Below are 15,832 nucleotides of genomic sequence, written 5' to 3'. Positions count from 1 at the left end.
TAGTTCTACTTTCTTGCCCGTTGCTTATAATCCTTGAATCCCCAAAAATCTATATTTGGTGACCTTGAGTGACTCAGCATCCACAACTCTCTGGGATTAGAGAATTCAAATGATTCAGAAGTCACCTCATTGAAATGATAGGTAAAATCTTTATCCTGAGACTCTACTCACTATTTCTAGATTCAACTACTGTTGAAACACCCTTACAGCATCTATCCTATAGATCCCATCAAAATGTTACATGTTTTGATTAAAGTCACCCTCATTCTTGCAAACGCCAGAGTATGGGTCCAGTTTACTTGCATCTTTCCTCATAAAGCAAGTCTTACTTAATCCCAAGAATTGGTCAAGTGAACCTTCTCTGGATTGCCTCCAAGTGGGAGGAATGATAAGTATGTGGATGACACAAAAATTGGTGGTGTTGTGGAAAGCAAGAAAGGATACGTAAGGCTCCAGCAGGATATAGATCAGCTGGAAAGTTGGGCAGGGTGTTGGCAGATAAAATGTAATCCCAACAAATGTGAGGTGAATGCATTTTGGGAAGTTGTATATGGGTCAGACACACTCAGTAAGTGTTGGGGCACTAAGGAATGTTGATGGACAAGGACATTGGGGTTCAAGGACTTTGGTATTCAAGATCATAGTTCCCTGAAAGTGACAACACAGGTAGATAGCATTGTGAAGGCGGTAAATGACATGTTTACCATTATTGACACACAAGATATTGAATGAACTCAGCGGGTCAGGAAGCAGCCATGAAGGGAAATGGACAGTTGTGTTTCAGGTCATTCAGTATCTTGTGTTGCTCCAGATTCCAGCATCTGCAGTCTCTTGTGTCTCCATGCTTGCCTTCACGCTCAGTAGTACCTCATGAATTGGAGTTGATGTGAATTAGTACACAAGATAGAATTTGATGGAGCTCAAATTTATAGAGCGAAGAGCTAAAGCCTAATAGCTATACATGGAACTAGGGTTTCGAAATAAGCAACTTATCTTGTCATCTTTATCTAATTTTCTTTAGAGGAAGTACCATGCATTTTACCCTTGACTTTTTACATTTAATTTTAAAATAAAGTTCATCTTTTTTAACTTATTTGTTGCACTCTTAACATGCAATTTGCATTGAATCTCAAGGCTGGAGAATTGGAAAAGGAGAAGGCTTTGCTGACTTGGAATACTCCATGATGGTATCGATGGGAAGCATTGATGAGGATACAGTTGTTGTTACCACAGTACATGACTGCCAGGTTTGTTGAAATTAACCATAATGAAATGTGAAGTGAAACATAAAGGCATTATTTTGTTTTGTCATGTAAAACAAAAAGCCAAATATATTTTGCTTTGGGAGCAAAAAGGTGAACCATGCCATTAATATAAATCCTATAATCTGTAACTAAGTGGAAGGGTCTCAAATATATGATCGTATGAAAATGGCAAAAAAAAATGGCTGGTTCATTAAGCTGGCCTTGTACTCATTCCAGTTCACACCCACAGCCATGTATTCTCCTGGGAAAGACCTGAAACCACAAAAGACCAAAACTAATAAAGGGGGAGAGGCAGGGGGTGGAATCTGGAAAATTTCTGTGCAACCCCCTAAGGCAATTGAAACCAGTCCAGAAGATCACATTGACCAAATGTGCATTAACTGTTAATCCATTCACCTTCAACATGATGCAATCCATTGCCCAGCCAAACACTCCTCCAGCTTCCTCTTAAAGGCACGCAGAGATTCGGAAACCACCACATGAACCAGCAATGCTTTCCAGACCCTTCAATACGCTTTTGAAAAAGCATCCAGCCCATTCCTACTTGTATACAGTTTAAATGTATGTAGCCTAGTTTTCCCCGGTGTGTCATACAGAAATATTCCATCAATTGGCACCCAATCCAATTTGGAGTACTGTGTGAATCAACTTTTGCAAATGGGCAGTGCTGAAAACTGTGTTGTGACTGAGGCCATCAATAGAATATTTTCTTTTCAACTTGGAAAAATAAATATGAGCTACTGCAGAGGAAAAAGAAAACCGCAAATGGTGAAATTTGAAATAAAAACTGAAAATACTGCAAATGGACAGCGGGACATTCTGTTCTATTGAAATGTTACACTCAGAACATTAACCTGCCTGTTTTGGTTGTTGATCAACCCTCTATGCACTTCTGGCATTTTCTGACATTTCTGTGAGTAATGTCTTTCATTTCAAAATCTATACTTTAATATCACAGGATTCGTCCACAAGGTTCAGAAAGGAATATAATCTATCCTGCATTACAAAGGCAGAATGATTTCATGATAATGGCTGAGTAAAATGACGAAGGATTACGTGGAAAGGCGATCGAAGCTGGGAATATTGTCATTGGAACAGAGTTCAAGGAGTAATTTGGTAGAGGCCTTCAAAATTAAATTTTAATTGAGCAAATGATAAAGTTCTTCCAGCGGAAGGAAGATCCATAATCATAGACCACAAATGGAAGCAGATTCTATCATCACTTTAAGACGAGAAACAAATATATGTGGCAAAAGGAAATAGATTTGAGGGCATGGGAAAAGGGCATAGAAGTGGCTCTCATTTAACGGGTCTCTCAGTGAGCCAGCAAACTAAATGATGAGCTGAATGGCCTTGTATTATTCAACCCACAGTAATTTCAACCGCCAACACTTAAGAAAGTGTACCTGTTGTTTAAATAATCCAGATTGCTTTCAACCACAAACTCCTGTCCATTTTAGGCTGCTATAGGATTGGGCAGAATTGCTAAAATACACAAATGGATGCAATATACAGGGGGATATCTGAAAAGATACTCACATTTTATTCCATTAATTAGATGTCTACATTAATTGGATAATTAAAGAGTCAATCAACACTAAAGTAGCCATGTTAATTGGAGGCACAAGAAACTGTGGATGCTAGAAGATGGAGGCAAAGAGAGCTCCAGATATCATTCACCTGCCAATGTCTCCCAACTCCACCTCCTCCGCTCCCCTACCTGGCATCTTACACCCCTCCTCAGTCCACCAGTCATCTCGGACTTCTGTTTTACCACTTCCCTTCTCCCCTAGATTGGCCATCTTCCCTCTCCACTCTGTCCTGCTGCAGGGTTTTGACCCGAAACATCGACGATTTGTTTCCTCCCACAGATGTTGCTTGACCCCCTGAGTTCCTCCAATAGATTGCTTGTTAGCCATATTAATTGTTGCATTCTTCGGAGTTACAATAGGTTATGATTGTGTAATCATGACTGATGCTCCAGTGAGCAAATGGTGGATTGTCACATAATAGGAAAGGTTTCTCCTTGGGTGAGATGCTAAATTAAAGTTCTGTGAACTCTCATAAAGATTAAAGGTTCCAAGGCATATATTGAAATCCTAGGACCAAGAAGGCAGGATGGGTGTGCCGATGGTGCTAGACACACTATTGTGCCAGGATCTGGGGGAAGGTTGGCTTGTATCTAAGATGGTGCTGCTGATGGGATATGCTAGTGGGGGCCCTAGGGACGTCAGCTGCAAGGTGAAGGTTGGTGGGAATGATTGTTAAAAGCAATACAATTAGAGGAAGACTTACCTTCAAGTTGATGGACATCTCTGGCTCCACCGAGGAGGACCTAGTAAGGGTGGTTCTCTTTAATATCAGAGCAACGTTCCAGTCTCCTGTCAAAGCCCACTTTGTCTGACTGAGCCATTGCTGTTTGAGATCCCAGAAGGCACAAAAGAATTTTGCGCAAGTGATGGCAAAATAGCTTTGCACAAAGCTTGACATCATGGCGCATGGAGGATCCAGGTCTAATTTGAAAATATGCATTACTCACATGATTGAGTTTTAAATAACATTTTGTTGTAGTGGTGTACTTGGTTTAAAAAAAAGTTACTTCGGATGACACTGTTTCAATATTAGTCTAGGATCTTTGTCAAATGGCTTAACATCTCATCTGAAAGAGAAATAAAACCAAACTATTACCTACAAATGAGAACCGTAGGTATAACTTCAAAATGCAGTTTCAGTTGATTCTGTACCGTAATCCAATTATCATTGTTCTTCTAAAATTTCTTCATTTGAAATTCACACACTCTTGACTTGCTGTATGGAATGTCACAGGAGATTACTTGGCATTCATATGTATTTCCCCGTCTTCTGTTTGAACCTTTAAAACATTGGATTTTAAATAAATATTTCAAATCTTTGCTATAATAGCAGCAGAATCTGGGCATCTAAAGGGACTTTTTACTTGCACATGGTGCAGTTGCAACGAGATAATGTCTGCTCCCTCCATGGTCTTTGTACAAACTGTCCCCATCCCAGGATTCCAAACTGCAATCCTTGAATCACAGTAAAGGCTACATCTTAAACTATGGCAACTGATTCTCAAAACTCACGAAGCGCAAGTCTGTTTATTGCTTCTTATTCACTGGTTTTTCCTTCCTGAAGTATATTTAATGAGCATTATTTATCAGTAAAAATATGCAACAAGAACACTGAAAGGCCATCACTGAGTACTTTCAAGAGAACATTGACCCTTCTGTTGACTTTCTTGTTCTTGATTACAAGCCAATGTAGATTCATTTGTGTTCAATACTAAATGACTTCAGAGCAGTTAAAACACTACCATAAATTAAGTTATATGGACAGATTTTCTAGAGCAAAAGAATGTAATTTTTCATGGTACTTTCACATATATCCCTCCAACATTGCTATCTTCATGGTCTCGCATTGATTGCCTACTCAGACAGTGAAATCATTCAACTGAAAAATCTGTGGTCAATATTTCTTAGTCCAGGTCTACACACTAACTTGATGCTCGAACAGTTTTGTTCACCAGTTATGACCATTAACACAACTATTATATAAGAACATTTGGCACCAGTGAGAAATTCTGAATTACAGCATGATGATCACTTCAGATTTGATCCCTGGTTTATTTATTTCAATAAATGATTGGAAGATTTATAATGTACCAAAGGACATTCAAAACATTGGCCCAGATTTTGGTGGGGGATATATCCACTTATCCACAATTGCAGACATTTCCGTACAAAACACTGAACACAGCTATTATTGGATGCAGAACTGTTAAGGTTGCAGACAGTGGATTACCACTGTGTTGCCAGCCCTGTGGGAGTGTAAAGTTGCTGCAAGTGGGCAATGTGCATGAACATCCTGAGCCCGGATAGACCTGATGCTTCTCATTCACTTTATTGGGGAGGAACTACAAGGGTTTAATGAGTATAATTTTGAATTTTTTTAATTGTTTGTTTTTAAAGGTTAAATATTTCAAAGTGATTTAATATATTTAATACTTTTAAACATACTCTACATTTAAAAAATATTCAGAATATTTATCATAACTTGTAGATTTTGTATGTTTTTGAATGTTATGTTTTGAAGAAAGAATTGGGTTGATTGACAATTTAATAGTTGTAGCTAAATCGGGAATGGACCAACCCCATCAGCCTCATTGCCTTACCTGTTGATTTAGATGAGAAAATTAAATGTTTGCAGATGACTAAGCTGGATGGGAACTTAAGCTGAGAAGAGGATGCAGTCAACCCCTGGTGTGATTTGGACAGGTTGAGGGAATTGACAAATACAATGGTAGATGTAGTATAACGAGGATAAATGTGAGGTTATCCATTTTGTTGGCAAAAACAGCAAGGCAGATTATTTTCTGAATGACAGTGAATTGGGAGAGGGGTGGTGTATCAAGACCTAGGTGTCCTGTGCACCAGTTGCTAAAGGTAAACATGCAGGTGCAGCAGGTATTTAAGAAGGCAAATGGTATATTGGCCTTCATGGTCAGGGGCTTTGATTATAGAAGCAGAAATGTTTTGGTGGAAATATATAGGGTCGTGGTGAGATCACACCTTGAGTATTGTGTTCAATTTTCGTTTCCTTATCTGGAGGAAGATGTTCTTGCTCTAGAGGGAGTGCAGCAAAGGTTCATTAGACTGATTCCTGGAATGGCAGGTCTGCCTTATGAGGAGAGGTCAGTATGATTAGGCCTATATTCACTAGGATTTGAAGGAATAAAAGGGGATGTAACAGAAATAAAAAACAAAAATTCAAACCAGTCTAGACAGACCTGGTGCAGGAAGGACATTACTGCTGGTGGGGGAATCCAGAACCAGAAATCAGTCTATTGGTTTTGGTTTATTATTGTCACCTGTATCTAGGTACAGTGAAAAACTTGTCTTGCGTACCGTTCATACAGATCAATTCATTACACAGTGCATTGAGGTAGTATAGGGTGAAAATGATAACAGAATACAGAGTGAAGTGTCACAGCTACAGGGAAATGCATTGCAGGTAGACAATAAGGTGCAAGGTTAAACAAGTTAGATTGTGAGGTCTAAGAATAAGAGTCGCCCAGGTAGGGCTGGGATGTGAAATTTCTTCACCCGGAGAGTGGTGAACTTGTGAATTTGGATGATCGGACATGATCAAATTGAATAGTGGAGCAGGGATAAATGGCATACTCTTGCCCCTGTGTTTCTTTTGCATGTCCATAAAATCCAGCGTGATTCTCCTACAATCTGCTTGCACTAGGGGTAATTTATAGTAACAAATTAACCTTTCAACAAGCACTTTGAAATGTCAGAGGAAACTGGAGCATCCAGGGAAACCCCTCATGGTCACAGGGAGAACGTGCAACTTCACAAGCACAGCAGGACGTCAGGGTTGAACCTGGGTCCCTGAAACTGTGAGGCAGCAGCACCACCTACTGCACAGCTGTACCACCCTGACGTGGAACTTGCTGGAGAGAGGAGAAGGCAAGAGAAAGATTGGGAGAAAGGAAGTGGGAAAAGGGGAAAGCGAGTGAGTGGAGGAGAGTTGAGAGGTGTGGAAAGATCAAAGTGTAGTTGGATCAGAGGTAGGGAAGGCATGGGGATTTGAACATGATACAAACCTTAAACTTAGTAGAGTGTATAAAGACAAAGCATTTTCCAAGGCACCATTCAAAAATATTAGAATTCTATCATTGTTTAGCAGTGCAATTTTTCTTAAACCTGAGGCAGCTCTGCTAGTCCACACTCTTCTGTGTAATTTTATATGCAGAATAGCTGGCGAAAGCAGCTTTTGGAACCATTTCCAAATAAGAAATTATCAAATACTCCAACTCCAGCCTTTTTCCTGTTTTTTTTCGCTCTTCTTTCATTCATTTGCAAAGAACTTAACAGTTAGGCACAACAACTTCTCTATTATTGAAGCAATCACAAGAATCTGTATTCACCAGCAATTTCTTTGATCCATTCGCTCTTGAGCATTACTTTTTGTATATTTTTGCTACTTTCAGTTATGGGAATTCTTCAAAAAAATTCAACTAGCCATCAAAATTTTTGCATTGATGTTGACTTAACAGAGGACTACAGACAGCAGTGGTCATTTGGACATCTCATGAATAGGAAAGGTTTAGAGGGATATGGGCCAAATGTAAGCAAATGCGACTGGCACAGGAAGTTACCCCTGGTTGGCACAGACGAGTTGGACTGAAGGGTCTATTTCCATGCTGTATAACTCTATGACTCTATAGTTCTTGGCTGAGCAAGGAAGTATCGAATGTTACTGAGTTTGTATCAGAACATAACCTGGCAGGTAACTGCAAACTCTTCTCTTTCATTATATTTCTTTGAATATGAATCAGGGAACTGCAGTGTAAGCAATGCCAAATGGCACCTTTAGCAGTGAATATATATTTCTTGTAAGTTGACAATTGGACAGGTTCTCTCAGGAATACCCCCTTGCCCACTTGTTTCGACAAGATCATTCAATATCCCCAGGTGGACGATCGGGTAAACCTGTTGCTTTAGTTTGTGAAATTCTTATTTTGGCTGCTCAGTTTCCAATAGAAAACTTTATTGGGCAACAAATATACAAGCAGTGTATAAAGCTCGTATAAAACCTTCCCAAAAGCTCTGCTTCCTTTATTTAACCAGAATAGTAATCACTGCTTGCTTACTTATTAGCCAAGCAGAGGACCAAACTCTCAAGTAGAAATTTTGAATTGCTCTTTGCATAAAGTGAATCTTCCCCAGTTCACCATAGACTGAGACTTTTTATAGGACAGATTGGTTTACTCAGGAAAAGTCAAGCCCACAGAAGGTACAGTTGAAGGTGATTCTTCTGGCCCTGAACAAGTTGAACATTCTGACAGCACTTGCCGAACCGGTGATTTTTACCACCAAGCAGGGCAGTGGTAGAAGGGTACACTGGAACACCATCAACTGTAGGATTCCCCCCAGTCACACACTACCCTGATTGTTGCTGAATCCTGTAACTACTCTGTGGCTGAAGTATCTTCACCAGAAGAACTTCAGGGGTTCGAGGAGGTGGCCCAAAAACACCTTCTCAAGGGCAATTAGCGGCAAGCAATAAATGCTGGCCCTGCCAGTGATATTCACATCCCAAAAAATGAATAAGTAAACAAAGTGTAGCCAGGAGGTAGAAGTGCTTTGTACAGTGGAAGTGCTTTGTACAGTGAAAGCTGATGGAACTCAAAATGGTCATTTTTGACTTCAGAATAAAAATTTCAGAAGTTCTAGTTGGACTATTTTGTTTATTCCCTCCAGGTGCTTAAGTGGTTACATATAAAAAGCATCTGTGAACATCTTAGTGGCTTGGGGAGATACCTTTTTAGTGGAAGGGAAAACCCTGTGGGTCTGAGAATTAAGTATCATGCTTCATGGCTTAGCATGGGAAGATAGTGCAAAAGCTCCAGCCCCAATCAGGAAGCCAATCATTGGCAGGGTAAACATTTAAACATGGGTTTAATTTCTAAATAAGTTTTAAAAAAAATAAACACCTGCATGTATATTTACACGAGGATAAGGCCGCTTTGCAGTCTGATCCTTAAACATTTCCTTTAATTCATTCACTGCTAAAGGTGCCATTTGGCATTGCTTACACTGCAGTTCCCTGATTCAGAGGAGGTGCCAGAGGGTGCTTTTTCTGCAGCTATGAAGAGCAAATGCCAACAGTAGCAAGTTTGGCACTGTGCAATGAGTGACATAATGTGTTTAGTACTGAGTAGCATCTACTGACTTGAACATTCTGCGATATTCTGACAAAGATTGTGAAGAGTTTTAACCTGTTTCTATACTTTTATCTTTCTAGTTGCTTGACATCCCAGAAGAGTTGATGGACAACCATGATCTAATTGTAGATTACATCCTTACACCTACTCAAGTGATCAGAACAGATTGCAAGTGTTCCAAACCTCAAGGAATTATATGGTCAAAGGTTTAAAAACTTTTTTTCTATGCAGTTCCTTTTTCTCTGGGGGTGGGTGGGGGGGGGGGGGGGAGGGGAAGGTTCACTGTTTCTGTCTTTTCTCGCCATCCCTGTCTTTGGTCTTTCTGCATACGTACAAATCTCCACGTTTGTCATCTATTTACAAATTGGCCTTATTGTAATCGGTCACTGAGAGGGACCAGAGAACAGGGAACCTCACTTTCATTGCCACTCCACCAACTCCAATCCCAGCCCTCCCTGAGTTTCTCCAATGTAGGCATGTCCCTGCTCCTGTTGAGTGGTGAAGTATTCCAGCCCCCCACTTCTGTGAATTGAATCATTGCAACATTATTACAGTGTGCATTAATATTGAAATTTTGTAATGGAATAAAAGCCTCCTTAGTAACGTTATGAGGAGACATTGGAAAAGTGAACGAGACGAGAGATCTTATTGAACAGGGAGGCAGGCTATAGGTACTGATTGGCTTACTCCTATTCCTATACTTCATGGACTTGTGATGTCTGCAGGCAACCTAAATTAAATGTCTGTAAGTGAAATGAAGATGATCATTTTGGAATATCCAGCACAACTTCCTACTGTGTGTGGATCATGGCATAAAACCATTTGTAAATTTGGCCTCAGCTGGAGTATGGTATGCAGTTCTGGTCACCACACGATAGGAAGGATTTGATTGGGTGCAGAGGAGATTCACCAGGATGCTGCCTGGGATGAAGCAGGTTATGAGGAGAGACTGGATAGGCTAGGTTTATTTTTCTTGGAATGGAGAAGGTTGAGGGGGTACGTGATAGAGGTGTATAATAATGAGGTGCATAACATTGGACAGGCATGATAGTGTAGCACTTAGTGTAACACTTTACAGCACCAGTCACCCGGGTTCAATTCCGGCCGCTGTCTGTAAGAAGTTTGTACGTTCTTCCCATGTCTGCGTGGGTTTCCTCCCACTTTCCTAAGACGTACGGGTTAGGAAGTTGTGGGCGTGCTATGTTGGTGCCGGAAGCGTGACAACACTTGCGGGCTGCCCCCAGAACACTCTACGCAAAAATGCATTTCACTGTGTGTTTCAATGTACATGTGACTAATAAAAATATCTCATATCTTATAGATAGAGTAGTTAGTAGAAAACTAACCCATAAGAGTGGTATCTGGAACGAGAGGGAATAGGTTTAGGGTAAGGGGTAGGAGACTTGGTGGGGATCCGAGGAAGAACTTTTTCACCCAGAAGGTGGTTGAAATCTAGAAAGCACTCCCTAAGTGGGTGGTAGATGGAGGTACTCTCACAACATTTAACAAGTATCTAGACAAGCTCTTGAATTGCCAAGGCATTGAAAGCCACTGACCAAATGGGATTAGTATAGACGGGTACCTGATGGTTGGTATGGACAAGGTGAGCTGAAAGGCCTGTTTCTGTGTTGTATGACCCTATGACAAGGATGGCTAGTTACATAAAAGTAAGTGTCCTGGCAGTGTTTAAATTAGTGTTTAACTGCAGGCCCTGCGGATAGAGGAAAAGAACTATTATTTCAGTGAACAAGCATGGATGTTTCTCTGCAAACTCAGCAGATTAATTATCGTGTATTGAAAGGCAGCAAACAGTTGACTTGCTTCATCTGAGTAAGTTTTAACCCATTGAACTTGCATTTCCAGCTGTGAAATAATTTGGAGTCATAACAGCCTCAATACTTCGGCACTCCCAACTGAGCCACAAGCTTGACTTTACCCATCTAAGACAAAGGCAAATGATCAGCTATGTTATTGGATCCCTGAGCTAGTGTTATATAATTGTCAAGTATATGGAAGCATTAAATGATTGTCAGAATTGGTCAGCAAATGAAGGACTTAACACCAGCTGTAGACAGAAATTGCCAACTTACTAGTGCAAGTTGAATGTAGCTCATTCTTTCTCAGTTTGGACCAGGTGTTGATCATCCTCGCCAAATGTCTTTCAAAAGACTGCTATTCCAAAAGCATCCTCCAACCTTTTGTTTATGTAAAAGGAGGGACATGCAGAGAAGAAAGTAGGCTGCTGTAGGTTGATGTCCTGGCTTGCTGCTGTCACAGCTCCCATCAGAGCCGTTGGCTAGTTCACCAATCCTATCCGCCACCATGTTGGGATCTGCTGTCCTATTCTCGGTGACCGGTCACCTGAATTATGGTGCTGAGGCTTGAGCATGAGTTAGACCTCTGACCTCTCAGCTCTTTGAACCAAAAGCTCTCCTGCGTCAAACAAAGAAAAAAATTTGATCACACTAAACATCCTGTAACCAATTACTTCAGCTCTCTGCTTTACCTTTTTCTCTTGGGGGCAGGTGGATTCAGAGACGATGAAAAAAATTCCTATCCTTAAAAGCTTTCGCTTCAGGGAAAAGCAAGGCGGCAAGGATGTTACGCTGAAGGATGAAAAATGCATCGATACAAAAGAACTGCAAAAGTTCTCTGATGAAAGGACGTCAAGGAAAGGTGCAACTACAACACGGATTGAAAATCATCCATTTGAAATGACTGGAAATTGTGATGACTGTAAAACACAGTCTAATGCTCCAAGCAGAGTTACTACAGTATATATGGGTAATATACCTCAATGTATGAGAGTCAGTGAATTGAAGAATATTCTGAGATATCACAATGCAGTTCCATTACGTCTGAATTGGCAGGGTGCTCAACACCGAGCTTTTCTTGACTACAAGGATGAGGTAACTGCAGAAGCAGTTGTAACTTCACTCGCAGGGTTAAATTTAAGTGGGAGCGTTGTTAGAGTTGAACTTGCCAACAAGCAGGGTGACAACAGATTTAGAAGTCAAACAAATGTATATGTGAACAGACGGTCTTTAACATGATCACATAATAAAATGTTAATATCAAACTCTAAATGCCAAAAAATTATTGTTCTTACTCAGATATATACTTAGAGTGGAATCAGCTCTTGTACACATTGCCTTTGCTTTTATTACCTTGTTGAAAAAGATGGAATTCAAACAGGTGAAAAACATCAAGGAACATTTTCAATTCACAAATAGTTAATTGAATAAGAAACCTTGGTCTATATAAACATGGTGCTATTCTGATATGCAGAAATAATATCTTCGGTATTCTGCATGCTTCTGATAATATGTGGTCTTTCACCTAATGACCCTCTAATGGAAATACCATATAAAATACTGCAGCAGGCTTTGTATCTCTCCCCCTTATTGGCCTTTATAAAATATTGAGTGAATATTCATGGCTACTCACAGGGTTAATTCATACACCCGGTTTATATTCTACGTTTGATAGTGATTGTACTAAATTCTCTCTTTCTTGGACTTTTAACTGCATTAATTCCATTTTGTTACAAAGTCTTTTTGTGTAATCAGAATTAATGGAACTTGTCAACTTTATTTTTAACAGTCAAGATTTGGTCCGTTTGAAGTTAATTGTGGTAACACTTGTTTCTGACATTTTAAGGAGTCAACAAACTTGTAAGTAATTTAAGAACTGGGCATGGACCATTCCAGCAGCTTTTTTTCCCCCCAAGGAAACAGGACTCAGGAAAGATACCATCAATTCTATTTCTCAGGGAAGGCTCACTGTCGTAATCCTGAAAAGTAAGAAGGGACACACAGGATCATAGTCACATGGGCTTCATACCATCATGTTGGGAAAGTACAGTAAAGATGCACCTTGAGCACAAGGTCCCTGGTCAGACACAGTTGTTAGGAAAAGTTTAAGAACTAGAAAGAATATGTTAAATGAGCCAATGGGAATTCAGTAGGGGAATGGACTCAGTAACATTGTATGTTAACTGTTACGTAAAAACAAAGTTGGACACTATTTTCCCCACTTTCCTAGTTCTGATGAAAGGCTATCAAACTGAAATAGTACACATCTCCATAGATGCTACCTGACATACTGAATATTTCTAGCATTTTCTGTTTTTATTTCAGATTTCCAGCATCTATAGTTTTTGTTTGCTTTTCACAGAACTCTATACCCCGGTTGGATGGCATACAGCAAAAAATGGGCCCAGTGAAAGTCACAGTTCATTGACTGATCTTGAAGCACTGCTGTAGGAAGAGTCAGGAAATGGTTATGCTACTGGACTAGTAACCTGAGATCATGAGTTCAGATTTCACCAAGACAAGTTGTGAAATTGAACTCAGGAATATCTTTGCATTTATGGGTGGCTCTGGATCAAATCACTATCAAAACTGCAGCATTGTAAAAATTCTCTTGGTAGATGTTCTGGCAACTATTGAGTGCTCCACCACTTCAGAATGATAACTACTTCAGAATGATGATAAACATGTTTTACCCACAGCTTGAATTTTTTTTAAGCACAGCAAGTGACCCTTGGGAAGGGATAGTTTTATCAGGTTTAAGAAAAGTTTTATGTTAGGTAGAAAATGATATACAGTAATTGTCAGACTAAGATGCCAATTATGCCTAAGATTTGCATTTTCATGATGGTCCCTGACAAACACCTGAACATTCCACTGACCAAGAACTGAGGTTGTTTCGGGATGTGAGTCTAATGCTGAACAATACATATTGCACTTGCATAGAAATTGCTAGTCTTTGACAGCTCATCAGAGTAAAGCCAGTGTACCATGATAAAGGGCTAATGTATGACCCCAGTCCACTAGTCTATATTGCAACGTTTGATTCTTAATGCTTTAAGCAAACAGGAAGGAAGAACAAATACAGTCTAGTTAGCTTTGTCTGCAACCCAAAATATTAAATCAAATGTGAATGTTTGTCTTCTGTTAGGCAACAAACCAATGAGCAAATGCATTGAATATTAAACAGCTAATTGACAGGACTGACTGCAATTAGCATAAATACAAACTATTAATCACATTGTCAAAACAATGAAGATATTTTTCTGTTATAACTACTGAACAGGTGTCATGCAAACAAAATTTGTCTGAAATTCCCAAAACAAATTAAATTGAAGTCTATTTCTCATAATCATATTGAGAATGTCAGCTGTTCTATTGAACTTAAGAAGTACAATTCCTTCCACCAACTTTGAAAAATGTGTGCTTACGAGAAATTTTAACATAGAAATTATAACCCAGAAAGAGGCTATTTGGTCCATCACGGATCTGATAGTACTTGCTTGAGTTGAAGTTAATTTCACACACCTGTCTTTTTCCCCGTTTCCATTTCAAATATTTATCCAGACTCTATTAAAAAATGTTTAGACTCTGCCTCAATAGTCACTTGTGGCAAACCATTCCATTTTTTAATAACTCTGTAAAAAATATTTTCAAACTTCGTGTTTGCTCTCTGGAAAATCCTGAATCTATGCCCCTTTTTACTAACTTGCCAACCAGTGTAAATAATCCCCCTCTTTTTGCCATCTTAAAAATGTCCATAATTTTGATAGCATTTGATTTGTTTTTCACTATCTGCTGTTCTTGTGAAAAAGTTTTCCCCTTTCTGAGCTTTATTTTTAGAACATTTCTTATTGCAAAACCTGTGTCAGCCAAGGAATAGGAGGTTGGACAGGGTGTATGACTGACAGCAAGCAAATCTTCTACAGCAAAATTGATATTGCTCAATCTGTCGCTCACATAAGTGTAGTCACCAAGCTCATTGACATCCAGTCATCTCTGTTCTAGCTAGCTAAAATATTGAGAGATGCAACTTATCTCTTTTTCCCCCCCACAGCATTACCAAATATTACCACCAGGGGGAAGTAAGTTACAGGGAAGAGTCAAGGTTACTCAATGGCTCTAAGTTTTTAAAGGATTTCATTTCTTTAACAGATTTATTTACTGTTGTATGAAATCTCCCTTCGCAAAAGAAATTGAGTGCTATATCACTTTGTTTATTCTAATGTTAACTATCAGGAAATGTGCGTGTTCTAGACACTCACTTGATATCATTGTAATTAAGTGGGAATGTACAGGAGCTGAACACAAGGTAGATCATGCAAAAAAAAACATCTAACTTCTTTAAGAGCACTCACTCGAACTTCAGATCAAATCAATGTGAATTCCATTGGGAGCCATTTTATCACCTTGCTATTAAATCCTTTCCTACCCAAGTGCAATGAGCTATGTCTGTGTCTGAAATTTTCACTTGTGTTTTCCTCTCTACTGCTGCAACTTTGGCAAATGCCCCAGAGAAACAGTTTAAAAATGGTAGTCTGCTTAATGCCAAAAACAGCCATTAACACTGTTTCACCAACTTGAAGTCTCTAGTTCACAGCAGTGGATCAAGAGAGAGCCTCTTGCAGTTGTGTAGAGTTCCAGAGTTATGCAGCACAGAAGTGGCCCCTACAGATCACCACATCCATGCCAACTGATTGGCCCATCTACACTAATTCCATCCCTGTCTAATGGACAGAAGAGATTTAAAGCTGAATACCAGATGAATGAAATAAAGATCTAGAGGGGCAAACTCAATATGGCAAAGAGTTTTGAGATTCTTCTTGAGTTCTAGAGTCATAAAGAGTAATCCAGCAATGGAAACAGGCCCCTTCAGCCCAAATCATCCATGCTGACCAAGGTGCCCATCTAAGCTAGTCCCATTGGCCCATGTTTGGTCCATATCCCTCTAACTCTTTCCTATCCAAATTCTACTTATATTCAGGTGGGTGCTGACTTCC

General features: G+C 39.6%; 1 protein-coding gene across 1 annotated transcript in view; it reads left to right on the top strand.

Moving 5' to 3' along the window:
• mthfsd (methenyltetrahydrofolate synthetase domain containing) overlaps nucleotides 1–12,074 on the top strand; it is a 39,977-nt gene extending 27,903 nt beyond the window's left edge. Inside the window, exons 7-9 of the mRNA XM_052028682.1 lie at nucleotides 1,135–1,247; nucleotides 9,102–9,227; nucleotides 11,547–12,074. Of these exons, the coding sequence (XP_051884642.1) occupies nucleotides 1,135–1,247; nucleotides 9,102–9,227; nucleotides 11,547–12,074 (767 nt within the window). The remainder of the gene's footprint in view (nucleotides 1–1,134; nucleotides 1,248–9,101; nucleotides 9,228–11,546) is intronic.
• The last annotated feature ends 3,758 nt before the right edge of the window (nucleotides 12,075–15,832 follow it).

This window comes from Pristis pectinata, chromosome 13 (assembly GCF_009764475.1).
Source record: "Pristis pectinata isolate sPriPec2 chromosome 13, sPriPec2.1.pri, whole genome shotgun sequence".
Lineage (NCBI taxonomy): Eukaryota > Metazoa > Chordata > Chondrichthyes > Rhinopristiformes > Pristidae > Pristis > Pristis pectinata.
The sequence above is the reverse complement of the archived record's forward strand: the minus strand, read 5'-3'. Positions and strand labels throughout refer to the sequence as shown.